Source organism: Aythya fuligula, chromosome 4, assembly GCF_009819795.1.
Source record: "Aythya fuligula isolate bAytFul2 chromosome 4, bAytFul2.pri, whole genome shotgun sequence".
NCBI classification, from domain to species: Eukaryota; Metazoa; Chordata; class Aves; order Anseriformes; family Anatidae; genus Aythya; species Aythya fuligula.
In genome coordinates, this window is record NC_045562.1 from 7821383 (window position 1) to 7848871 (window position 27489).

At 38.0% G+C, this 27489-nt stretch overlaps 1 protein-coding gene across 1 annotated transcript in view; it reads right to left on the bottom strand.

Moving 5' to 3' along the window:
• Positions 1-27489, bottom strand: part of RAP1GDS1 (Rap1 GTPase-GDP dissociation stimulator 1) — a 63810-nt gene that overhangs the window by 12065 nt on the left and 24256 nt on the right. Inside the window, exons 4-6 of the mRNA XM_032186009.1 lie at positions 5916-6044; positions 3384-3509; positions 133-276 (exon numbers count right to left, since the gene is read on the bottom strand). Of these exons, the coding sequence (XP_032041900.1) occupies positions 133-276; positions 3384-3509; positions 5916-6044 (399 nt within the window). The remainder of the gene's footprint in view (positions 1-132; positions 277-3383; positions 3510-5915; positions 6045-27489) is intronic.

Genomic DNA, 27489 nt, shown 5'->3' on the forward strand with positions numbered 1-27489 from the left:
CTACATGTTAAATGGCAGGTCCTTTAGGTTATTTAAAAAATAGTTTAATAATAGTAAACTTCAGCAGCCAAATGGCATACAGGTGTCTGCTGTTGCTTTGCAAAAGGTAAACTGTACTTACACTGTACTTACCTCCAAGCAATAATAAAACCATAAGATCTGAAGCTGTTTTAAGCTCTGCAACATCATCCTCTTTGTCACTATCCACAGTCTTCTGGACAATCTCAAGCAAGCACTCCACCAAGCCTGCTTCAACCAGCTGCAGTTTAATGACATCTGAAGAACAGCATGGAGAGGAGGAGTCAACATTATGAGTTTAAACACATCTATTGTACCTGCATGCAGGACAGCAAACACGTAACAATGCCAAGTGTTTCACTGACAGCTCGTCAGTGCAACTTAATTATTGTAGGTTCTCAGGGTCAACTTCCATCACTGCTCATCTACCAGGTGCTCCCCCAGCTCTGGACTGCCTTTAGACCACGTCTACACACTGTGAAGCAGTGTGGGGCTGCTCTTCTGTTCTCAAAAATGAGCAAATTTATCTGCAGAAAACATCTGGCATCTCAGTCCTTACACAGCATGCTCATAAGGGCTGTGCTGCGTTTGGGATCTCCGAAGACTTTGGAGTGTGCTGCAGAACAAACCTAACGTCTCACCTTCTATTTCATCCACAGAAGAACTAACTGACTTCCCACAGACACGCAAATATCAAATACAAAACTTTTTGATGAAATTTCAGAGCAATTAATCACCTATTTCTTTCAGCTGAGCCAAGGTTTTGGCCTTTGTTGAAAAGGCTGCAGGAGGAGTACAGTAAGGCCAAATCCAGCAGGCTGGGCTGGGAGAGAAATTTGTTGTGATTGGAGAAAACCTGAACACTGATACAGCAAACTCGATGCTTAGTTATTAGCAATAAGGCTCAACAGAGAAGGTGATGAACGTGTTACTCAGGTGGTGAAATAGGAAGGATTTGGAAGCAACATTTTCTGTCTCTGCAACACAATTTTTAACACCTTTTTTTCCCCCTGCGACTGGAGCTGGGCATCTCCTCTTTTACATGCCTAATTTCCCTTTCTGTTAAGAGGGGATGGCAGGTTTCCTGATGCTGTGTCACCTCTTTTTGTTCCATGAAAGTGATTCTGGTAGTTTTTTCATACCGACTTTAGACAAAAGAAGCTCTGCAGAAATGTCCAAACAAATGGATAGTGCATAGTTTTTTTGCATGAGATGGTGTTTTAACAGTAAGGAGTTTAGCCCAAGTTTAAAAACATTTTAAGGCCAAAGCCGTGGATGCATTTTTTTTTTTTCCACAAGCGACAATTGGGTGAGGAGATGTCGCACCTCTGGTGAAGGATGTGTCTGATCCTCTCCATTTACTGCTGTTGCCAGGCTTTTTGCCTGACCGAAATGGTTTCTCTCAAAGCAGCTGGCCTTCTCATGAACTTTGTTAGGGAACACAAAATATTCAACTGGGATTTTTTTTTAAATAGGTACTTTTGCACTGAGGCCCTTAAAAAGTTGCGGAACATCAGGTCGCTGTGATTTGAAAGATAAATTGCTGCACCAGGGTCCTTAAAAACAGAACAAAACGAACTAAAATACCTCCCCCACCAAACAAACAAGGCAACTCCCCCCAAATCCATTCTGCAAATTGTTCATTTAGATGTTTTTGCCTGCTGGCCTATTGCCAATGATCTACGGTGAAAAGCACCTAAACGGTACCAGCACAGTGAACTCACTCCCTTTAAACATGCCTTGAATGCACAGTGACAGAGTTCAGCTGATTACCTTGTAACGTGCCAGTGGCTGAGTTATGTTCAGCAGCAGTAAACCCATCAAAGTTTACTGCGACCGTAAAACGCAGAGAAAAATTAAGCATTTGAACTGAGATACGCGAAGCTAACACAAAGTTGGACCCGATTCTGCATCAGTCTCCAAGGATGGAACAATTTTAGAGCTGCATGCTAGTTATTATATAATAAATGAATAGATTTTGGCAAAATGCACATTTTTAGAACTGAAGAGAGGAATCCTGTTTCACATATCATTTACAATAAAAGACAAAATAACTGCTGAGAATAGACATTACCACTTCTTTAAATTGAAGTCAAGATTTATCTTGATTTATACCATGTAAAACAGATAGACGTTGAAAAGAGTAGGATGAGACTTAAATCTTCAGAATCTACCATTCTAAGATTTATTCCATTTAAAGAAATTTTAATGTTGAGGTGATGAAAACAAAGTAAAGAGCCATCAAACACTGTGCTGTCTTCATACTGAGCTGCTTCCCACTTCAGGCCAGAACTAGCTCCACAGGTTAACTCATTTTTTAGTTTCCCTTAAGGGCAGATGGTAGATTATACAAACCACACAGAAGTTCTTCTGGAGGAACATCCTGCAGGGATGATCCTGCACACATCCCTGTCATTCACTGCTCAAACCAGACAATGGACCTAGGTCTCCCAGGGCTAATAGTAATATATTCCACCAAACCCCCAAATTAAATTTAAATGATCTCTTAATGAATAGTAAGCAGAGAGCGTCCTGGTCTTAGCTCTGCAATTAGCATGCCCCTTGTAAAAATACTTCCATAGGACATGAAACTGTTGGTGGTTCTGAGATCCCAGGAATTGATGTAGTGGCTGACTTTTTGGTGCTGTAATGGGCTATGAACACTTTAGCCGATCGTGGTGCTCTTCCTGTTGTTCCTCAGGGATTACAGAACTACAGCAGCCTCTTGCGAGCTTTGAGGGGAAAATGGAGTTCTCCTCATTTCACAGATAAATCTGCTGGCTACTTTAGAGAAGTAACTACCAATAATAAGCTCCATCGAGTCTAAAATGTAACTTTTCAATCAAATGGACTGTGCTCAAAACATAGGAGAAGAATATGGTGCTGAAGGCGAGCATAACACTTAACAGTTCTATAAGATAGTGCTTCATTATTATTGTACATTAATATGAAGCAGAGGTGTGATAGTTACTATGTATTTCCTAGCATCTATCATTAGAAAATTATATCAAAGCTCTTATGGGCATCTTTGATATTCGCATTTGTCTAGAAAATACTGTGAAATCCTCTAAAAAGCTGCTTTTAATATTCCCACTGCTGTTACGGGGAAATCAAACATAACATAATCATACAGAAAGTGAATCAGAGGTGGAATCAGCATCAACAACTTGTAGGCCCCCCATCATGTGCTCAGACAATTGACATTCGCTTCATCTGAAACTGTCATCACAAGGATCAACCATGCAAACTTCTGCACAAAGCAGCCAGTTACTCTGCCTTTAGTCCCTAAAAGAGACAACAATATCCTTTCCTTTATAGCATTTTGGTATAAAAAAATACTGTAAGATTAAAATTAAAATTCTCACCGTTTTCTGCCAGGGGAGCCAGAACTTCAAAGATCATCTCTTTTTTATCATGCTCTATTTGTTTCTTGAACAGTTTCACAAGCTCTTCAGCAATGTTTGTGTAGGCAAACTGCTCTTTACTTGACTCTGTGAAGAAAAAAAACCAACAAAACCATATCAAGTAAACAAATCAAAAAGTAGAACTATTTTCTCTCTGTTACCGTGTTTATTCAGTAAGATGATTAATAGTGCTTTTCACAGACAAGAACAATAGACTCGCGCTTGTCACTAAATGAAAAGAAAAATGTCTAATGCTTCTAAACAAATGTACTGACTTAATTATGATTAAGACTGTTAAAAAAAAATCTATATTTATGATCAAGGCTGTTGGGGCTGTTTCTGCCCCAGAGAATGTAAAGGTAGCTATAGAAACAGTAACGTTATGAAAATAGATATTAAGTCTTTGATTACCCTCAGCTTAACAGGAAGAATCACAGATTATATACTGCATTTTTCATGGGAGAGATGAAGAGTCATACTGAAAGCTTTAAAATTTTTACATGGTTTTGCAATGGTGACTTTTCCTTTGAGATCTGTTTCATACTGCACAGATCACACAGGGCAGCTTTGCAGACAGGCTAGCTTGCTACGAGGAGGTTAGCCAGCAGATAATGGTTCTTCACACATCGTGGATTCAACAAAAGCATCTCCTCCTCCATCACCTGCATCTTATTCTTCTTCACTGGCAGTTTTACAGGGGATGCAGATGGTAGGACTGGTGTTCTGCATTCTCCAGTTGCCACCTCCTGAGGACCATCTGTAGTTAAAAAACCTTCCAGCACCTTTGCTACTGCTCTAATGGATCGTTAGGGATTATTTTAATGTAGAATTGACCAAGGACTGGGAAAAAGCAGGAACTGCAGACTGACCCAGCCCCTTTTCCATACATCCTATTGTTGTTTTCTCTCTCTATATGTAAGATCGTGTAGCATATTCTAAGTGGATTTTTGACCTTTCCAGTATTTATAAAAGCACAGCTACTACTCTCTATTGGGTTTTTGCCCTGCTTTGACACAGAATAACTTTCATTTAATGTTTCTCAAGGGATCTGTGCATTGCAGTTGTCTTTTCTAAGTGATGAAAGATGACAACCTAACAATAAAACTCCCTGAAGTTATAAGGCAAAAATAAAATATTACAGTTACAATGTGATCGACTAAGCTTTTGCTTAAGGGAGATTAAAGTATTACAAGCTGAATTAATTTTGTGCCAATCTCATAGAACAAGCATTATTTTTCACCACCCAGGAGCAGGAAGGGAAGTGGCTGCCGTTGAGCTTCTTTCTCATGGCTCTTTTTGGTCAGCTGGGCAGTGCTGGCTCTTCCCAAACAGGGAAAGGAAATGGCATTCTCAGCAAAGATACCATTTATTGTATTTAATATCCGTATGGACTTCTAGTAAATGAGTTGTATTACGCTTTCTCCTGTGCAGACAGATAGACACAGTGCCTATCTTGAAGATCTCTGATCTACTCATTTCTTTAGTGCTATTATGATGAGTCTTTCTGTTGTTGTTTTATTATGCAAACTTGCCTCCTGTGAATAAAGGTATTATGTGTGTGATCAGACTAGCGTAGATGAGGACGTAATATTCCCTCTGGCCTTGAAAACTATGAACATACGTCGCTTTAAATAATTCCAGGCCTCCAAATAGTACTAACTCAAAGATACATTTTTCACATTTTGAATTGCTGAATGTCCTTTGAAATTCAGGATGATGATCCTAACTGCTATATTATTACGCTCCAGAGTAAATAAGTAAATAAATAAAAAATAAGAGGACTAGAATTCCACAAAATAGGTTAGCAAAAGAACAACACTGATTTAAAACACAGGTGATAAAACGCAGGACCTAATAACCAGCTGGTTAGTTAGAAACACTTAGTTTTCATTTACCAATGAAAATCAATGCAATTGCAAAGGCTCTGGATCAAAGCATGATCACAAACTTCAATTTAAATGAAGTTGTAAGTAAACTTTTTAAAAATACCATCTCTAGCTTGGTACTGTTCGTGATTTATATATGCAAGTATTTAGTCTACTACATGTTAAAAGTCAACACCTAAAAGAATATTGTACAGGCAGATTTACAAACTGTGCCTGTCTCAGTTTCATTCAGTGATTTCCATGAGCCCAATTTAATCCTGATACAATGTTGTGGAGCTGCACCAGGATATATTATTTATATTATTAATAAATAATTCACTGTAAGTAGGAAATACTGCTCAGGAAATGCTATTGGTGATTTAAAATGTGCCCAGTTGCATTGAAGAACATTAACATAAAACATAAGGTGTACTAAGTACCCAAATAAATTTAAGTTACTGAGGGAAAGAGACAACTATGGGTTTTAGAGATAAGCAGAAATTGCTCGCTTTAAATTTTGAATATACCAGAAGGAATGGAAGAAGCATCAGTGCAAGACTTTTGTTATTCTTAATATTTAACTTTAAGAAAATTGGATGTAAATTTGAGATTAATATTGCGGACTTACCAAGTTCTGCTAAATTGCCAAAAGCAACAAGGCACATCTCTGTCAGAGCTGCATTTTGGCAATGAATACCCAACAATTTCACTAACGTAGGAATAACACCCATATTGATAAGCTGCGACTGCAGGGTATCTACATAAAAAGAAAGTATAACAATGAGTTAGTATTTCTGTGTGTAGTAGTATTCTTTAAATCAAAAAAGCATTTTTCACACAAAGCAACTTCTAGCCTAAGCAGCATTAAAATGGCTGTCTCCTCTACACTAGGATCTGGTCCAGACACAGGATATGGACTCAGAATTCCCCCTTCCCTTGGCAATGGGACACCTTCCCAGAAATATTCCCTCCTGCTCTGGTAGTTAGGTATTGTGAATTATGCAGCTACTGGTCCTTTTGTGGTTCCTAATATATGTTGGGTTTGGTTCTTAGCTGACTGAGACTAGCTGACTGAAATCAAACAAAACTACATCAGTGAAAAACTTATTTATCTAAGAGCGTGGTTCTATATACTGTTATCTCTTAAAGATCAAAACTGGAAAATTAAAAGTAGAATGAATATAAACTGGTACTGAAATAAACATGAAAAGTTTTATAAACACAGGAAGTCACAATGTAGATTATGAGGAGCTTGAGAAAAAAGAAAGTTTAATAAAGACAAAAAAAATGGAAGGTTTAAGAAAAGTCCTTAGAAGCCATTCTGATAATTTCTTGCATAGGATGAAAGTTTATAGTATTTACAAGTAAGAAAGTTATTGCTCCTAGATGTCTGCAAATAGAAAGGTGCTTTGATAGTTAGGCAGAAACATGATTGTTTTAAAGGAGTATTTATAACCATATTTTCTCTTACACATTTTACCTATAACATAGCAAAGAAGAAAAACATTGTTTCACAGTTGAATAGAATGAAGCAGACATGAACACACCAGATGTTAAGTAGTTTTCCTAAGCATCTTTCTTCCTTTATTTCTAAGCACTTTAGCTACGTTTAAATGTTATAGACTCAAAAGATAAGGATCCAAAGCCCAGTGAATTCAAAAGAATTCTATTACTTCATTTAGCTTTGGATCAAGCCCTACAGGGGGAATTATTATTATTATTTAAGGAATTCATTCTGAGCAGCTGAAATCAGTTGAAGTTTTTAACATCTGTGGAATCAGAGCCATAGAAATTGCAATTTTTATAGGGAGATAAAAATATCTTACAACTGTATCATCTCATGCTCTCAGAAACGTCTTTGCCTTCAAGATTCTGCCGAATGCATTTCAAATTTTCATGTAATTAAAATTATGAAAAGATTTTGGAATGTTTAGTTCATTTATATTTAGTAAAAATGCTTTTTGAATAATCATCAATTTGATGCACTAAATAAGTAAATGTTGCAGTTATTACAGGTTATTGGGAATGAACAGGAATCCTTATGGCTTGATGTCTTTAATAAAACTGTATTACTTACCAGTAACTGAATTTTCCTTTTTTTTGGGGGGTGGGAGGGTGGGCTGGGGGTATTACCTCTTCCACAGATTCATGGTCTTTAGAGAGATTTATGAGAACACCATCTCAGACATCAAAGAGCTGTTGAAGTTGTCAAATTTCAGGTAAGTACAAATTGCACTAGCGCATGCATTGAATGCCATTTTACCTCCAGCAGACGTGTGAGTCACTACAATGCCCTCCTACTTCGTCCCAAACTGAAACATCTACGTCTTAATAGAGAAACTTGGGGGGGGGGGGGGCGAGGGTGGGGAGCTGGAATGGTTCTTTGGAGAAAATGATTGTGTAGGAGAACTCAAGTTACTGGTAAATAATCTGTTTTTCTCCTTGATTTGTGATTGTCCCCTGCAGACACTTAAAAATGCTGAAGGAAAATTGGTAGTCATGGAGAGTAGGAGAACAAAGACACAAACCATAAATGCCATAGAAAATTATGTGGAAAGAAGTTGTTTTGTTACTAGACTATGCCTTTAGTCACTCTAAAATCACTTCATCCAACTCTAATGGACAAAGAGAGAATCTCTTTGAGTAATCTCTATGGGCTCCACTTGGTAAAGCATTCTGACACCAGAAACACAAACTCTGTACTTCGAGCAGTGCTTTTTTCTGCTGTCTTTCTCTTAACACAATAGATACAAAAAGTCTGGAGGAAAAGATGAGTGGAAAAAGGGAAACTATATCCAACCCTGAAAGAAAAAAAGGAATCTTAAGAGCTAAATGGAAGGATATGTTGTTCAAGAGGGCATTGCTTTAAGGGACTCTAGAAATCCCTAACAGGAAAAAAGGAAGAAGAAAATATACCACGAAAGAGTAATTGCACTGGTTTAAAAGTCAGATGTTGCATCTGACTCCATACCAGAGTTATTTCCCTGGTGTAGGAGTGTACCTGAGCACAGGAATGGCCTAGTGCAGGAATGGGATATAAAGAATCGTCAGCAAGGGAAAATCCAGGCACTGTATCGATGCCTTAGCTGCGGTAAGCAGGACGTATTTTCTCCTCTGACAAAGATAGGACAACCCTGTGAGTCACAAAGCTGCACAGGAGGCAAAACCTTCAAAAATGTAAGGCCGCCAGCAGCTGTTGGCCATAATTAAGCCTGGGCTTCCCATACAAATTCTGAATTTGTTTTTTATATCTGTTGTTATCACCAATAGGAGGCTCTTTCTCTATTAAATGCAAGAGCAAATTCTATGAAAGGGTAAACTTGCAAAACTGCATTTTCCTGATGAAATATTTTCTTTCATATTGCTTAAAGAAAAGAAAAAAAAAAAAAAGGAAAGTGATGCTAGGGGGAAATTGTACATCTTTAACAAAAAGATTCTCTCATCTGAATTTTGCCCCTATGTGATGCCCTGAGGTAAATGAGTTTAGCATGAAGTTTGGGGAGAAAAGCAATAGGCTTCTCACTGCTATGGAGACCTGCAGCACTTTTTAGTTTGGAGAAATGAAAAACATTGGAATGGTTCAGCCTGCAGAACAGGGACCAGCAGCAGCTCTCAGGCTCTCCTGTGAAAGAGCACGGCCTGGGTAACCTGGAATAACTGCGTAATGTCAACCCTTCACTGCATGAAGTGCTAGGGCCCTATTAGAGCAGGAGACAGTCTCAGGGGAAATATGAATCCATCCTACAAGAAGTTGCCTGATGCAGGGCTAAATGAAACCACGAGGCCCGGCAACATCATGTCTCAGGATGAAACAACATTCCTACCAGCTTCCTAAGCAGAACTTGGTGCATAGTGAATGGGAAGCATGAAAAACCGAATGCCTCTTCTGAATTTCTGACTTAAAACTAGAAAAGAAACTCTCAAATTTTACGCTGCTATCAAATGTTGCACTAGTTAGACGCCTCCGTGTTCTCTCGGGGCTGAAAAGCACTGATAGTGATGCTGCACAGATGCATATACAGGTAGATAAAAGGCAATCAATACATGCGCCAGCACAAATAATTACCTACCTAAAACTTGAATTTCAATGGCTCCATGTCCTTCGGTGACACACATGGAAACTCCAAAGAGTAAGATCTGAGGAGAATATCCCAAATTGAGAACTTTATTGGGGGCATTTGAATTCAAAATGCTGATTTAGGCTGTTTGATTTTGGACAGAATTTCAGAAAACAGCTAGTCATTTTGTGTTTTATCAGTAACAGTGATTATATCACTAATGTTTTCTACAAATTGGTGACATAAATTCATACCCTAAAAAAAAAAACAAAAACACAACTGCTTGTGACCCCCACATCTATGTTAAATCATCATATAACATACCTCTCTATCATTAAGAAAAAACAAACATACTTTTTATCTGCTTTTACATGCTTTATGTTACTTTGCATTTAAGTATATTTAGGACTTGAAAGCATGCTAAACATTTTTAGCTGTGATGTAAATGAAACAAAAACCACGGCAAGCATGAAAATTAGCAAAGGTAAGTCTTAGAAGGAAACATTGAAATACTGCTATTAGACCATGATCATGGTACCATAAATCTCCCTTTCAGTCCTTGTGTAGCTTCTGTAGATGGTAAACAATGCAAGACAGTCCCCAACACTCATTCCAGTCACTAAGAGTTTTGTGAGAATAAGAAAAGCTTGGCAGTTGTATGATTTAACATCGTAATTTTACATTTTACAAAGGCACTGAATGAAAAAGACAACTTTGACAGACTAAAGTTTAATATGAAATGAGATGAGAAAGTAATCTATAAACAGACTTTTTCTTTATATATTCATACGTAAATACATATACATGCATACTGTGTCCAGTTGACTTCTGATCTACAACTTGACTACCTAAGAATCCAATTGACCTAGTTCTTCCATCCATTTAAAAATGCTTTTGTGATTTGTTTTGTAAGTCTCAAGAGAGACATTAGCTACCTTATAGACTGATCCCATTAACTTGCAAATAGTCTTAGGTCACAGGATTATGAGATCTGCAGAATAACTACTCATTTCACTAGCTCTTTTACGTGACTATTTGCATGTGATTATTAGTTTTATTAATTATTAGTTTTTCACTCTTTATCCAAGCTTGCTTTGTCCCTTGCTCTTCAGCAGATTCGTAGCTATGTAGAGACTGTACGTACCAATACGTCTTCAGAATGGGAGAAGTATAACAACACACTGATCACATCAAAGGGTGCCAAAACAGCTCTTTTAAAGCACAGTTGCTCTGTTCCCTAAAGAAAGTTTGCATGGCTTGACAAAGAAATAGTTGCTACAGGCTTTTGTCAAGACTTGCTTCTTTATGGAAATTATGCCACGAGCAAAGATGTCCACAAACACGCTTGTCTCATTCCTAGCCATACCTGCAACTTGGCATTTTATGAACTAATAATGGAAAGCAGGGATGAGCTATTTGAGTCTGACTGAAAACAGGCATTAAAATACGATTAAGACAGACAGGGTCAAGATAATCCTAGACTGAAGACAAAGGGATGCATCCCATAAAACATCCCTCTGATTTCTAGCAATGCAATTAAAAATAAACACTTTTTTTTTTTTTTTAAAGCTTAAAAGAACAGGAAGAGATGCTAAAGCCAAGTTTGTTCTGTTAACATTGTAGCACCTAATGAAATGATAAGATACCAGGGAAGCAAAAGGATTGAGAGACAGCAGGCAAAAATAATTCCAGAACATGAGCAGATGGCACAAGAACCTTACAAAGGAAATCTCAGTTTTAAAGCTTAGACAACAACGTTATGAATGGAGTTACAATTGCAAGCTGAGCGTCCAGAACTAGCACAAGATACAGGAATGCTAATTTGCTCTGGTTAGGAAAAGAAAATATTACCTGTAGCTGCGCTTTAGTTGCCATTTTTGTAAAATTCATGTGTGGTAAATGCCCTGTGCTAATTCAAAAACACGAAGCACTCTAGAATGAGTCTCTAATGTTTAAAAAAAAATAAAAAAAAAAATAAAAAGGTAGTTTATAGCTATTAAAAATAAAGTAGTCACTACTTGAAAAAGAGGGCAATTAGTAGACTGAGAATAGTGAGCTGTTTAGAATCAAATAAACAATTTATATGCCCTTTGCTCATAAAATGCTAAGAATTAGAAAATATTAGGGTGTTCACAGATAATTAAACACAACTAAACCAAATACACTGTAATCATCCTTATGGGGATAGCTAGTGCAACTTGAAAGAGCGTGAGTCATTAAAAGTGGTAAAGGAATCTTCAAAGTCCCCACCTGCAACTTTGTTTCATAGCATGCTAAGCAGGGAAAGATTAGAGAAACAATAAAACAGAAGGTAGAAGTGCTATTTCAAAGACTGAAACACTTCCTTCTCATGCTTCCAGTATTCTTTTTTATTTTTGCCCAATTTGTTTCCATAACTACAGGCAAAGCAATCTCATACTTCTCATCTCTCAATAAAACCAATACAGTGTTTATCTTCTTCGTAAGTAACGTGGGATTGAGTTTTTGCATGTAAATCCTGAAAATAGTATTTGTTAATCTGTGCATACAATTCACTGTCAGGGCAACCTGAGTTTGCTTCTTTAACAGGTCAGGAGAGAACTGCATTTACTCAGCATATGATCCACCTGATGCTGCGATACGTGGAAGTAAGCACTTTTCTCGGGCTTACATTTGACACAGACTGTCGTACTGAACACATAATATGGTTTGCAGGTAGTATTTTCAGAGCAGTTCACAACCGTGCTACAGCTGTACCTATGGCTCTTAAAACAAATCTGGCAAGGCAGGCCAACTACCTGTCTCACCACGCACATGCTCCTGAGTTTTCTTCTTAAAACTCTATCTTTTTGCTTGTTTGTTTGTTTAATTCAGACTTTAATTCAGTGGTTGCCACAGCTGGTGGGCAGACTCACTGGCCACAGCAGAACTACAGGACCAGAGAATACACAGCATAGCCATGGGTGCTGGGTGCCTACAGAAAGGTCCTTTACAGAGACCACCAGGTACATGGACCGAAGGTGAGGATTTGGAAAGTCCCCAGCACTCCTCCCTGACGTGGTGGTGGGACTGAGCAGTGGTCTGCAGCCAGAATCAGGAGCTGGGATTGTTTCTCACTTCTGACACCACTTCAGTAGATCCTGCGAGCATTGCATCAGTTTGTTAGTTCGTGTGAGGTGAGAAGATGTCATTTAGCAGAGTAGAGAGCAGCTAGTGAATCCTCCTAGTTGACACTGATCTATATAACTGCTTTATTGATTGCATCAGAATAAGCTATCTTACTAGATGGGATAAGTCATTTACTCAATGTTCTTAACAGTTCAACTGTTATCTTGGAGATTTATCTTTAGTTTATCTAGGGAAGATTTGCTAGGAGCTTGGCCACTGAAGCAAAATTGATGCAGTATCTCTATACAGCTCTTTGGGACTGGTCTGTCTTGTGCTACCAAATATAGTGGATGCTTATTAGTCTTAATGCAGAGGATTGTGGCAGTTTATAGGTGAGAAAATCTATTTGCTCCAAAAAAATTAACAAATAAAGAAAATATGGAGTTAATTCTATAAAATTCAGAAAAAAATGTGACACACAGACATCAAGCAAAAAAGTTCCTGAAAACCATATGAAATAAAGGAGCTAGGAAGTTGTTATTGGGTGAAGAAGGCAGAAGTACTGTAAACAAGTATTCCTGGATAGTACTAGGAAAAGAGGAGAGAAAAAGAATGCAAGAACAAGAGAAAGAAATGAGACATATACAGCAGTGATATTTGGAGGCAGAAAAGTAACACTAGGAGCTGAGAGCTCTGGAGAGATGGCGCAGCAAACACACAAGGAAAAGCTATACCAGAAGAGATGGTAAAGTAGTTTAAAAATTTATAAAGGTCAAAAAAAAATTAAACCTAAGGACCTTCCTCAAAAGCAGAAGAGTTTGGAAGACACAGGTTTGGGAAGTGATCACAGGATTTATCACAGGAACTGATAAATTACAATGGTAAGTAGCTAATACAGAAGCTACTTCTTCCTAAGATAAAAGACTACAAATTAGGAAATGGGCATGATCGAAGAAACAATGTGATTAGCTAACTACATTTGCAATCTGTGCCATTTCAAGCTGGGAGAACAGCCTCTATTCAGCTTTCTACATTTCTCCCCATTTTCTCAGAAATTCCAATTTAGAAAAACCTGAAACTATGTGAATGCTATAAAATGTGCCTTGGCATATTACCACACTTGCATGCAGAAGCAAGCTAGGTACTAAAATAGCAGTACATTTGTACAAGTACTATAGAACAGTGTTTTCTTAGCCTCGGTAGTCAAGGATCTCTCACTTAAGCTACCGTCTTGCATTTTTGTCCCAGGCCCTAAACACCTCCACTTAATGTGATAAAGAACATCCGCTTATAGTTTGTAGGCACAGAACACTTGGACATAAACATAAATTATTCCCCATTTATATTAGATGAAAGTAACATAGTTTTGTATACATTTCTCACGGAGAAAAATGAACTGTTTAGCGTATTTACCCCAAATTTCAACAAAAGAATGCCTGGGACAAATCAGTATTATAGTGTCACTTGATACTAAATGAAAAAGAGGACTTAATGTAACCATCTAGTTTACTTCCGCAAATCTGTATTGCTTTCAGACACAAGTAAATTCTAAATGTTGACTTTAAATCTTTATGTGATTTGCTATATGGATTTGCCTCAGGAAGACAGTATTTTTGGAACATGACTTTACTGAAATGGAAAATTGTATATGTGAATGGAGTTACTTGATCTTTTTAAATAACTTAGTGTTAGTTTCCACAACATAAACCTACAGTTTAACGTTTATCTTTTTTTTTCCCCCTCTTTTGATGGGGTTGTTCTCCTGGTAGACATAAAGCAAGTTTTTGGTGTTGTTTACCATTCTCATTGCTATAGTTCATCAGCATGCCACAAAAGACAGTCAAGAGCTTCTCACTGGCTGGATCTGTCTTATTGCACAGTGACCTTATATGGTCTACTACAATATGTGCACCACCTGCATGGTCAACTGCGTTCCTGCCCTCATCTGTAAAACAAAGAGTTACATTAAAAAAAAATGAAACCAAAACCCACCATAGAGTCCCAAACATGACAGTAATTATACAAAGCAAGTTTTTTAAACAGTGAAATAATTTCTCCAGTGCTGTCGAATTCATCTGTAGAGATACTCAAGGGCCAGCTTTTAGTGCAACAGAGCTAGGAAAGTGAAAACATCTACAACAAAATGGATTAACCACTTGGCACTAATAACTTTGTACAGGAGTTTAGTTTGAGGCAGAGCCCCTGAAGCTGATAAATAATATTCTGATTCACATTGGATTACACAGAGGAAGGCACTGAGCATTTTGCAGTGCCTAGTCCATACATCCTTATGGCTTTGTGGGTCAGGTAAATTGCTCTTACTGTTATGCAGATTGAGAAATCAAAATATAGAGAATATTTGGGAGTACACCATGAGCAATGGGAAATGGGGAAAAAAATGGACAAAGCAGACCAGAGGTACTAGTTCTCAGTGACAAACTGTGTTCATGCACTCAGTCTGCCACACAGAATGTTCTTTGTACTTCCATACCTGGAATTTAATACCATGATCAGATTCTTTTTGTACGGCTAAAAGAAAAATTCACTTTGCATCAGCAACAGACTACAGTGTTCTGAGGTTTCATAAATAACACACCATAATCTCTGTATGGAACTCTGTACAACAAATCCAATTTGATTTATCAGTGTATGAATAAAGGAAAAATTGGCCTTTATTACAGTAATCAACAATACCGCTTCCTTTCCCAGCAGGCAGTCAGCAATAGACAACAGTCAATAACCTTAATTGCACGGCTTCCAAAAAGAGAGCTTTCCAAGTGAGTTACAATTGGAACCAACTCAAAAATCTGGATGAAAACAAGATCTTAAGCGGAAAAAAAATATATCACTAAAGGCAAAGTTAGAGGGGAAAAAAAAACAAACAAACAACAAAAACCAACACCCTCCCCTCCATTTCTTAACGGCCCAACAACAGATCTCCTTTTTCCTTTGGTATTCAGCACTCTTATCATACTCTTCTCTCCCCATCATGCTTGGGGGTTGAGATACTGAGGTTTCCTAATTCTACAACACGTTCAGTATGAAAACCAAGGTTACCCTCATTTATGATACAATCTTCCCCTAAGAAGCATTCCAGAGCTCTGTAATTTTCTGTAATATACCTCTTATACCCCTTGAGTTAGGGAGAGAGAGATAACTATAGTGTGTATAAAGGGGTATATGCAGGGACTTCAGATAATTTGCTGAGTGGAGTTGGAAGGGAAATTCTTGGTGGATCTTAACTATTATATTACCACAGTCACAAGCATTTTGCTGAATAACCATGAAATTAGACATGCAGAAGAGGCAAAATGTCATTGCCATGACCGTCTCCACCTCTGACCTGCTCAGGACATTAGAGGAATGTGATTCACTCCAGGTATGTATATTTCAGTTTGAGAAATTAGACACTGGAATCTATTTATGGCCAAACAAATTGGAACTTCGATCTTTAAGGTCCCTTCCAACCCAAGCTGTTCTATGATTCTATTAAATTCAAGGTAAGAACTTCTGTGTCAAGGATGGAGTGTGGAAAAAGGAGAAACATGAAAAAAAACACCTCTCTCATCCTTGATGCAGTGATAAACTTAGGCATAATGCTAAAATGAAAATGAAATAAAACTCTACAGCATAATATAGTAAGACAATACAGTCATTCAGATTAAGCACTTATGTTTATCAAATCAATAGAGAAAAAATAAACTTTCCTTTAATACTCCAGCATACCGTTTTATGTTTCTTTATGTAGAACTTTTTTTTTGATTATGAGAGTTCTGCAATTACACAATTTTGTATTTGACTCACTTCTTTTGTGAGTCAAAACAAAAGAGAATCAGCGATTCTGGATTAAATAGACCAAACATCATTCTCTTATTATTATAATGGAATTAAAGTCAACAAAATAAAACCATGATAAAATTAAGCTTGAGATAAGAATCAGGTGTTGAGCTAGTTTCCATGTCTCGGTATGGAACTGCATATAAAATATGTAAACAACAAATAATGCAAAGGGTTTGGAAACAAAGGTTATAAATAAATAAATAAATAAATAAATAAAAACACACAAAAAAAGAACAGTTACAAGCCAAGTTCCTTACCTGGGTGGAATTTGGCACAACTCCACTGAAAATAACTGTGTGGTAATACCTTAGAACAACTGAAGATCTGAACTCACACATCCTTCTACTTCCATTCTCTCTCTGGTTTGTCAAAGAAGGTGTAGATCAAGAACTGCTATGTTTTAAGTACATGGTACTCTCTCACTTCTGGCGTATGATAACACTCTTACCGACAAAATATTTTTATTAGGTAGATAATCAGCTTCTACTGTACCAACAGCAAAACTAGGGAGGAAAGATTCAGCAACAAATCTCACTCCAAGAAACAGTCTGTTTGTACAGAGTACTCAAAAAGTAGGATAAAATGAACTTCAGGATTCCTCCCAGGTAGGTGGCAGGATGTAAGTGCCAGTCTTTGACAGGACTGCATAAGCTGGTAGATTGAAGTAGGAGAGAGACCTTACTTGAGTTTGTTGCTGTACCTCTTTCCCATGTTAGAGCTCACCCTGTGTAGCTGCTTTTTTGCTCAAGGCAGCTGGGTGAAGAGCAGACCTGGGCTGGCACTATAATTAGGATCTCCTGGTGCTGCCTTCATGTGCCCGAGAGGATTAACTCAGCTCGTTAGTGCAGGGCCCCAAAGAATCCTGCACCAGGTGTAGGAGGAAGGTTCTGAAGGTCCTGACCACCCACTCCACGCTCAGGCTACGACACCCCATTGCATCCCCAAGCAAAAAGTGTATTTCTGACTCAGAGTGCTACGTGCACTTATTACGGACTCGCTTCTCCCTGCTCTGTCGCTAAGAAACAGATTTTGCACACAAGAATACTCACCGAGTTCCAAATCATTTACAGTCAAAACAAGACCACAGCATGTTGCTGTGTCTTGTTCTCAGTCCAACTATTACCTTGCAGTTCAGCAGCTCTATGAACTCCCACACTTAAAGTGCTTCCAGCCTCCCAGAAGCTGTGTTGAAGTTTTTTTTTTTTCCTGTGACCTTTTAAAATAAACATTTGCTATTCCTATGAGATCAACGTTTGAACAGTTAATAAGCATTCACATTTCTGCTTAAAAATGTTTCTCTACAGCTCACAAAGGGCAATGCTGTTGTATTATTTTTTCTAAGTACGCATGATGCCATTTAAAGATGCCAGAATGACAACAAGCCGGGAGACCAGAGGGATGTTTTTTCCTACAAAAAAATGTATAGTGAGATTTATTATTGAGTAAGTTATTATTTCCCCAATGTTATTTAGTCCAACCCTATCTCTAAGAATTAATAGTCTTTTTTTTTTTTTCCCATCCTTAGTTGCTCAGTTTTATGCAAAAATGGGTTTTAGTATGATTATCAAATGACTGTGACTGCTCACATGCACACTCTTGTCAAATTTTGCCACAGCCCAGTCACAAGTGATCTAAGGGATGCCCCAGCCAAAGAGCAAATTATTTTTAATGTGTGACTAGGGGATCTTTAAAACTCAGCCACGGGGGCAGGAGAAAGTGTCTTGCCCACCTGTTCCTCTTGAATATCACCCGGGAAGATGTGACAGCCTAAAGCCTATTTCTCTAAAGAATCTCAACCTTTCCTCACTGGTGTTTGGTTTCTTCAGGACCCATGCTTGGCTCTTCTCCAGGCTGGGACTGTTTGTCAGTGGGGTACCTGATATAAATTAGGGCCTATAGGAGTTCTCCCTTCATTTACTGCAAAAAAAAACCAACAAACTTTTCCAAGGTGAGAGGAGCTGGTGCAGCCATTTCTTCAGTCTGATCATGTCTTTGTTTGCACATTGCAAAGTATGTTTATCTTCTGTGCCTACCCTCTGCTCATGCGATTTGTCTGTTCTTCATTCAAGTATATGTTTTTGCTCCAAGAATGAAAGACCCTTAAGAAAAATATAAAGAGATGTCGCCATACAGATACGGTATGATCGATACGCGTAACTAAAATAATACGTTATGTTAGAAATTGTTTTCCTATGCATTACCATGCTTTCAGGTATCTGACAGAGCTGCAGCAATTCAGATGCAGTTTGAGAGTCTGAACTTGTACTCCCAGAACTCTTAATGTCATGAATTTTGAATAGCTTCAATTTGCTTTTCCGAAGATGTGTTTGCATCATTTTCCCTTGAGCTTTCTTCCCTGGTTTACTAAACCTTAAAACTAACTACTGGATACTAAAAGATAACAGGAAAAAAAAAACAAACAACACACCATAAACAAACCTACAGCTTAAAACATGAAAACATGTAAACCATGAGCTATATACAGCTAATGAGTTATTTCTAAAATACACACACCCGTACTTTGATGTTTGTCACTACTCTGAGGCAATTATTTCTGTAAACACAGTGACATCAGGCAAAGGCCTCTGCCATAATACAGACAGATATCAGAAAATATTTTTGCAAGTAGCTCATCTAAATGCTCTTTTATCTAAACCCTAAATAGCTTGCTGCTTTTGTATTGGCCTATTTTAATATTAAATTTATTAAATTAAGTAAAAGCACAGAAAATTATGTTCGGTGTCGTTATGTACTGAAAGGCTGTGTGAAAGCTTGTTCATTTTTTTCCTCATAAAATAAGGTAAGATATGAATACTCCGTATTACCTTTGCCTCTTACACCTTTACATCATGAATTACCACAGTGCCATTACTTTCCAAACAGTTATTTCCCAAATCTTTGTTACCATATCTCCATTCTGAAATCCAAAATTTATGATTCACAATAGTATTTCAAATATAATGGCATTTCTCTTATATTGTTCTGCAGACTTGAAACACAGAAAATAGATTTAACTTTTTAAAAGTACCAAAAATCACAAATTAGCAAGCTATTATAATATTCACTGTAAATGTAGGCTTCAAAAATACACCTATATCTCAGATAATCAGCTAGAAAACTATTTGACAGCATTTCTTAAAAATCATCTTTTGGGCTAAACAAATATATGTTTTGACATAAACAAATTTTAGGATTTGTTTTCTGAAATGTTTTGGTTTTGTCTTGCAACTGGAAACCTGAATCCTCTCTTCTCCAGTTCATGTGCTCCAAAAGTTTATTGGCATAAATAGTTGCACTGGGTTAAGCGGTGCAACTTGGTGAGGGAAAGCACCATGTGTTAGATAAAGGTCCCTGATCTGCATAGACCAAGCTCCCTGTAGAGTAGCTTTGGGGTGACATGGAAAATATTACTTTTATTTTAAGCATTAATTTTCAAATTATTTTCCTCTGCAATTGGGTGTAATGATCAAATTATTTAAATTTTATACTGCTATTTGCACTGAAGTGCTTCACCTTTATTGCATTTGGCTCCAATCTTTGTGACCAAAATATTGCTTAGACTGGACCAGTATTTTATGGAGAATATATATATATATTTTTTTTTAAAGATAAATTAATTTGCAGTAGCCCAAGGAAGGGGAAAAAAAAGAGTTCTACATGCTCTATTTTTTAAATTTCTTCTTCTATTTTTTTTTTAAATTTAAATTTTATTTTTATTTTTTAATTAGGGCCTATTTGCATGTCTTTTCTTACTGTACATCTGTTCCTGGTGCTTAGTCTTTACCTGAAGTCATAATCTTCTGTGTCATCAAACTAGCAGCTGCAGAGGAAGTTATGATGTGACACTCAGAATACTGTGACTACATATGAGGAAAAAGCAGCAGGAGTAGAACTTCAAAGGAAGAGAGGCCCTGCTTCCATGCTCTCTTGCTCTTGCTCTTTTTTCCTTTTCAATAAGAAAATAGAAGAAATTATCAGAACAAAACTGTTAAATTTTAGGGGCAAAGCCGTACCTAATGCAAACCCCATTTTCTACATAGATGTTAGGAAAAAAACATTATCACTTGTGTTAAGTAGAAGTTTACTATTTTTTTTTTCTATGTGAACACTGTAAAGGTGAAACTTTTAATGCAATGCTAACATTCAATTTTAATACTTGACCCTGTTTATTTTGAATCTGTTTGTTTATGCTTTTTAAAGCAGTGGATTCTGGACCCTGTAAATTCTTTGACTGCAGGACTACAGCTACAACCCTGTTGCAGAACAGAGAGCAGCATTACATTGACCTTATTTTTTCAAGGAAAGCAAGCTTCATGTAATTATATTGCATTGTTGTTACTGTTTGCTGCTTTTTCCATATCTTCTGTGCACTTGCGTAAAAGCAACAGGGCATAGCAATGCTGTACTTTGAGATTCATTTTTTAAGGATTTGAAAGATCAAATTGATTTGGGATTGCTCTGTCTTGTTCTGAAATTCCTTTCCCTTTATTTAATTCCTTCAGGAATTAGTAGAATTTGGTTACCAGAAGTACAATTTTGTTATAATTGCTTACTGGTTAAAAATCAACCAGTATAGCCCTAAATTTTTTTCCTTTATGAAGAAAAAAATCATCTTGAATTAGTCATGCTTGCTGCAAAGATATGTAGAACAGTCTTGTAATTGGTCAATCTTATATTGCTGCTATCTATCCCTGGCCCTAACTCCAGCTTCACTGAGGGTATTGTCTCAGAATTGATTGCTAAAATAGCTTAAGAGTAAACTAGAAATGCAAAAAGAAAGCTGTCTTTTAATATCATGTCTTCAAGGACTGAAAATAGTATTGGTCTTTCTGGATATAACTGTTTCCAGCATATTTGCTGGGTAATAAAAACTGAAGCAGCAGCATACAGGCCTGGAGGCTGCTACCTGACACACAGCTTCGAAAACCTGGTTCAGTTTGGGCAACGCACTGACAGATGATGGATGAAAAATCTACTAAAAATGAACTGCCAGGTGCTCAATAGCACTTACTCAACTAGTTTATTCCAGCAAATAACTTTTTAAAATTTTGTATCCATATGGAGATCTAGCAGTACTTTTAGAAGACTCCTTATAATACGTTAAATGAATGGACCATAGGATATCAATACTAACAAGCCTTCATCTTTCCTGTGGAATATCACAGGATTTCTTTTGTCTACAGGTTCAGGAGTGTGGCTGAGCATTTGAAGGGACAGGTAAATGTGCCAATAACACAGTGTCCCTAATGTTCCACTGGTGCAACAACCAAATGCAAGCTAGTTCAAATCCTTGATTTAATTTAATTAAAAAAAAAAAAAAAAGCTCGATTTTCATATTCCTCTTCTGTCAGATAGATACAAGAAAAACCATGTGTTTCTGATTTCAGACAAAAGAATGGTGATGAATTTATTGTTCAAGGCTTTTCAATACTTCTCTTCCAGTCAAATTCTGCTAGTGAGCCTGAGATTTTGATGTAACAGAAGAAACTTTTTTTTTTTCAGCAACAAGACATAAAATACTACTAGTCACAGTATTGGCAAGCAATTTGTCCTGAGTCCCAATGAGATTTTAAGGTGTAGTAATTTCTACGAGTAAATTCTACTAAAATAAAAAAAGACAGAAAGAAACCAAGCAGTATGAAAAATTTCTAGCAGATAGGCAAAAGACAGGCAAAGGCCCTGAGTGCTGAATGCAGCACTTCCCTCTGCCTTCCTTTCCACATTTAATGCTTACAGCAGATTCCTCAGCTGATTTTATAACTCTGTGCAACTCCAGAGTCATTTCATTGCAGCCAAACAATTTTTTCTAGGATTATGAGAACGTAAGTCAGAACTGAAGCCAACCTATGCTTTTTGTTTCATACAGCATGAAATAAATCATGGAATCCAATTATACAATAACGCATCAGGCAGTTTTTCTACACCAGTAGGTAGGGATTCATAGCATCTCATGATATTAACAGAATAAATCTGCATGCATCAATTAATTTAGATTTTTTACTCCAGGGCCTTGGATGCAATGATGTCTCTCAGCTTCATTTGCCCAAGAACAAGGGTGTTCTTGGTCGCAGGCTGGTGCAAGGCAGAGGCCTTCTGCTGGGTGCTGCTGAAAGGAGCTTGGCAAGGTGCTTGGCCTGGCATTGTGCAAGGAGCAGTACTGAGAGCTGAAGCTTGAAGGAGCTCTGGTTCTCCCACAAAGCAGCTAGAGAAGCAAGCTCAGAAAGCGTGTGGCCCACGGGGATTTGGAATAGGTTGGGAGAAGCCCAAGAGGCAAGAAGCGAAACCAAAAAAAAAAAATCCCACACCATAAAGCGTATTTGCAGATCCTACTAAGCCCTGGGAAGAAAGAGAATTACTCAGAGAAGTAACAAGTGGCCCTTGAAACTGGGAAAGGCTGGGAGGGAGTCTTGGGTGTGAGGCCAGTGTGATCCTTGCCCCACAGCACGAAGCCCCAGGGAGCAGCTTCTGGCCTTCTGAAGCAGCTTCAAGAAGCAGTGTGTGGGCTGGTGACAGTCTGAGGACTGCCTGCACGAGGAGCTGACCAGCAGGAGATGCTTGTGTCTCAAGGGATGAGACTTGGGAAAGGCCACTACAGTTTTGGTTTAGGAAATCGTTTACCTCCTTAGCAGAAGGCAGCCCCCTGATTTGACTTAAGGGCAAGCAGCAACGTGCTACGACCGCAGAACAGCCCGTACTAAGAGGCCAGGTGTCAAGGTGTCTTTGATAAATCAGCCGGACACTGTCTCAGGGAACTGAATCTTTTTCAGAGATGTGAATGCTGCTGTAGACAGGGCAATTAAGGCACCCACCCTGATTCCTCAGGCCATTCGGCTGGCTGGACAGCTATGCAGATGGTCAGCAGTCTCAGTACCAACGGGGCTCAAAGACCAACTTTCTATTGGTCTTTCTACTTCCTTTCTACTTTTGTTCTTTCTACTTACTGAATTAAAACACAATGTTAAAAGGAGAAGAATGACGTCTGTAAGCTTAGCAAAAACAAGCAAACAAACTCTTACTTCCCAATTACAAATACACAACGCTTAGCAAAGATGCTAATACATCCTTTCTTCTGTTTCCCATGGTAATTCAGCTGATGTTTTCTACTATTGCTAATTTAGTGACAGTTGATATTTCTGGTCAAATAATGCCTACTTTTCTAACATAGAATAAACTAGACTCTTTGGCCATATGTAGACACTCAACTAATAAACTGTTTTCTGCGGTACTTGCTATGGAAACACCTTCTATCCTTTTTTTTTAGGTGCCTCTGAGCTTGTTGGAGTATGAGTAATAGACAAACTTCACAGTTGGTGAATAAACTGCTGGAGGGAGGTAAAGGTAAGGAATTGGAAAAAATCTACTGTATTTTTTTTTTTCCCATGTGGACTGTTGTTATATTTTGGCTTAACTCGTGAGAATTTTGTTACTTGTTCTAATAGGGTCAAATATTGAATAAATATAGAACATAAATTTGGAAAGAGTAATAGTCTGAGAATGAGAATTCATGTTTTTCTTATCACCTCTCAAACAGCTCTTTCCAATGGTCTAGGAAGATTCTCTCATTCTGATTCCATTTTGGCCAGCCATAAGATATGATATTGTTTAATGGCTTCCTAAGAACATTCATGATTAATCACTGATAAGTACCAAATATTACTGTGAAAATACGTGTTGGCATGCATATGGTATACTTAGTTTTTAGCTGATGCAATGCTTGTACTGCTGAGGCTTGGCAAAAATACTGCATTATTGTGTACTCTTAACTTAAAAATGGTGTAGTTTTCCAAGACTCAGACATGCCTTACAGAGGACAGATCTAGAGGCAACACAGTATTGCTGTGCAATGAAAAGCAGAGTTTTAAATCTCTGTAAGCTCCTCTAAACAATCAGTTTTCAAGCAACGAGTTAAAGCCTCTGGTCTTAATTTCATGACCAGCTAAGTAGCTGGTATTTGCATTTGGTAGGACCTAGTACAAAGAAAAGTGAAAGACTGTGCTATGATGCTGCCTGGCTGCATGAATCAGGGTGACCTTCATAAAATGATTAGCCAGTACTGTGCCACTATCAACACCAGTTGTGTTCTAGGATTCTGCTGTTTTTCCATATGGTACGGGGAAAGGTTATGCCATTTTCTGAAGAAAAATGAATTTGATTTGTTTCCAGTACGTTTAATTGTTAAGTGACTGGTTTTCAGCTGCTTTGGATCCTGAAATTATTTTTGTCTCCTGAAAGATACATGTAACTCTATAATTAAGTAGTTTCTTATTTTTTGTACATAGTCTTCCTTCTGAAAGAAGTCTGTACATCCTTATAGGATGGGCAGCTGAGTATACAGAATTTATTGTACATATAAGTTCTTTTTAACTCAGGTGGTATAATGTTCATGTTTTGGTGTTAACGGTGGGACCAAGACAGATATGGATCTATGTGAAAGGCCATACAGGTGAAATACATCAAGGAGTCTTGCCATCAATACAGTAAGACCGGGTAGATAACAAAGAAATGTATGGCTTGGGAAATGAGAAAAGGATCCAGTAATTTTCCTGCAGAAAAGGAAGATAAGCAGCTGTCAGCTTTACAGAACAAGTTGGCATTTTTAGTTTCTTTCCAATTCCATAGCTGTTTATATCATGAAGTGTGTTTGTTGAGAACATGAGCTCATGCTGGAGGTTTCATGGAGAAACAAAGGTCTGAATGGGCACAAACAGTAATTGCTCTGAGATTCCCTGAAGAGGTCTTGAAGCTCTACCATTAATATGATTTTTTTGGAAGGGCAGAATGGGAAATTTTCCATTTCCCTTTTAAGGTATACGGAGAGCTTATTTCACTTTGAAAGCTTTCAGAATATTTGGATGCTTTGAACAGCAAGGAGGAGTTATTTCATAGTGGGTAAGAGCTTAATCCAGTGTCAGCTGAAGTCACTCTGAATGTCTCCCTTTGGTCTGCATGAATCAGGCTCTAAATATCTCAGCTTTTTGCCTCCTCTTATAATTATTGCTTTTATAGTATGATTACAGTAGCTTCTACAGTGTGCTTAACGTTGAATAAGAACACAGGAAAATAGTTCGTCCACCAGTAAATTCAGAACTGAAGTGTGTAGTAACTATCTGTGGAAAGATCACTGAGATTGAGATAGCATGCGTATCACAAACAATAATAAAATATTGTGAGGTTATCATCTGCAAAGGAAATATTGCTGTTTTAATGTAGCATGAACATTCTTGACTAGAATGCATCTGGTTGGCCTGATTTATCATCTACAAAAACTGCACTGGTGTGTGGTATATAAAAGTAGGCTACAGAGCCAGGCTTTTGTTTCTCCTGTGGATCTTGCAAGAAGGCAATCCTAATTCACAAACTGTGAGCTCAGTCTCCCTTTCCCCAAGCACTCAACCTGCCACATGAGTCAAGTCAACAGAGTTTTCCTAGATTTGTGGGAAAGAAGCCAGCAGAGCTGATGCGTGTTTTAGCCATCAGGCTGCTCACAAAGTGATCACAAGCTGCAATTGGGAAATGCTGTTCTTTATCTTAATATCCTAACCGCCAGAGCTGATGGTAGCAAATCACTTTTAGGCTTTATCTGCAGCTGAATTAACCATTATGCTCTGAGTTATGACATTGCTTTTTGTAGCAAGAACCATGCTATGTTAAACAACCTTTCCCAAACAATAGGGACGAGGTCTGAATGCTGCATGTGGAACCGAGATGCAGGGGGAACTCAGAAGACTTTTGGAGGTATGCCCTATGAATCTGTAACACCTGTACATCTGTAACAGCCTCAAATGAACAAACTTATTGAAGAAGCAGCACTAGTGAAAATGGCATGGGGTTTTGGAAAGGAGAAAAGTAGAAAGGTAGCTATGATTTATTTCATGGGGAAAGAGTGGCAAACCGACTAGAAAGCTGGGTCTTATGGGCTGACTGGACAATATCTAAGAATTTAGCTTTGCTTGTACGCAAAAAAAAGTAACTGGTGGTTAGAAGGAATGAGTGGGCTAGGATCTTTGCACCTAGTAATGTAGTTCGGGCATAATTCTGTTCCTGAGCAACGCTATGGAATCCGCTGTCTGGGGATACAGAAGAACAAGTGCCTGCGTTCAGTACATCATGTAGATAAAGTGTGAGAGAAAGCAGGATGGAGAACAGAGAGATCACATCTCTGTTTCTTTGCTTGGAACTTTCTGTTATGACTGAAATTTGGGGGACGAGGTGTATGTGGCATTATTAGATAAAGCAGGCAGAGCACTTACAGGCTGTACAGGAACACACAGTGATGTATCTGTTCTTAAATCGTAGGACAGCACTGAACAGTTTGCATACTGTGATTGTTCCTGACTTAAAATCTTTTTGGCTGCCTCAATTGTTTCTTTTATCTCTGCATATAGGAGAAAGGCTGGGAGACTAGAAGCCTTACCAGTACTAACAAAGCTTCCTTCTACTGTGCTTCGTAATTATGTTTTCCCGTATTCTTGGTGTTCAGAGGCTCACATAAAGCAGATCACTTCACAACATTAATGCCTTAAAAAGTGCGCTCTCAAGACTGCTTGGAATAAATGTGACCTATTTTCCCTCTTTAACTGTTTACAAAATGCATTTAATTACCTGTGTTTTCTTCCCTGCTCAAACAGTTTATTCTGTATAATTTTAGGGGGCTAACACTGTCCACACATACCTCAAATTCAATGGAGAAGAGAATCTGTCAATAAGTCAACAGGTTTCCATTTCACATTTTCTGTGAGGAGGTGCATCTATTCAGTAAGGTCTCTGGTCAGCATGTGCCTAATTCCCCTTTTTCTTTGTGGAAGCATACTAAACCTCTTCTAGCACTGGGATTTAGCGGTGAATTACCTTTTCTGCAGCGGGAACATTGCAGGAGTTGTCCCTTATGTGGTTATGTGGAAGTGGCCTTGCCTTCATGAAGAAACTCAGGCATCTGTGATCTCTGAGAAACCAGTGCCATTTCCAATTTATCAAGAGAAAAGTATCAGGGAATTGTCCTCCTCTGGAAGGGCACTTTTTTGGGTCCCCATAGGAAAAATAGCCCACAGCTTCCATCCTGCTCTGTGCAGACTTTCCTCTAAAATAAAGACCTGATTAGCTCCTTGTCACAAAAAGTGTAACTGAACAAAATGACATGCTTGCTTGGATGAAATACAAGATAACTGGGGCCTTCAATACACAGGAATGCTCCTATGAGCTATTCTATGTGGGCTTCAT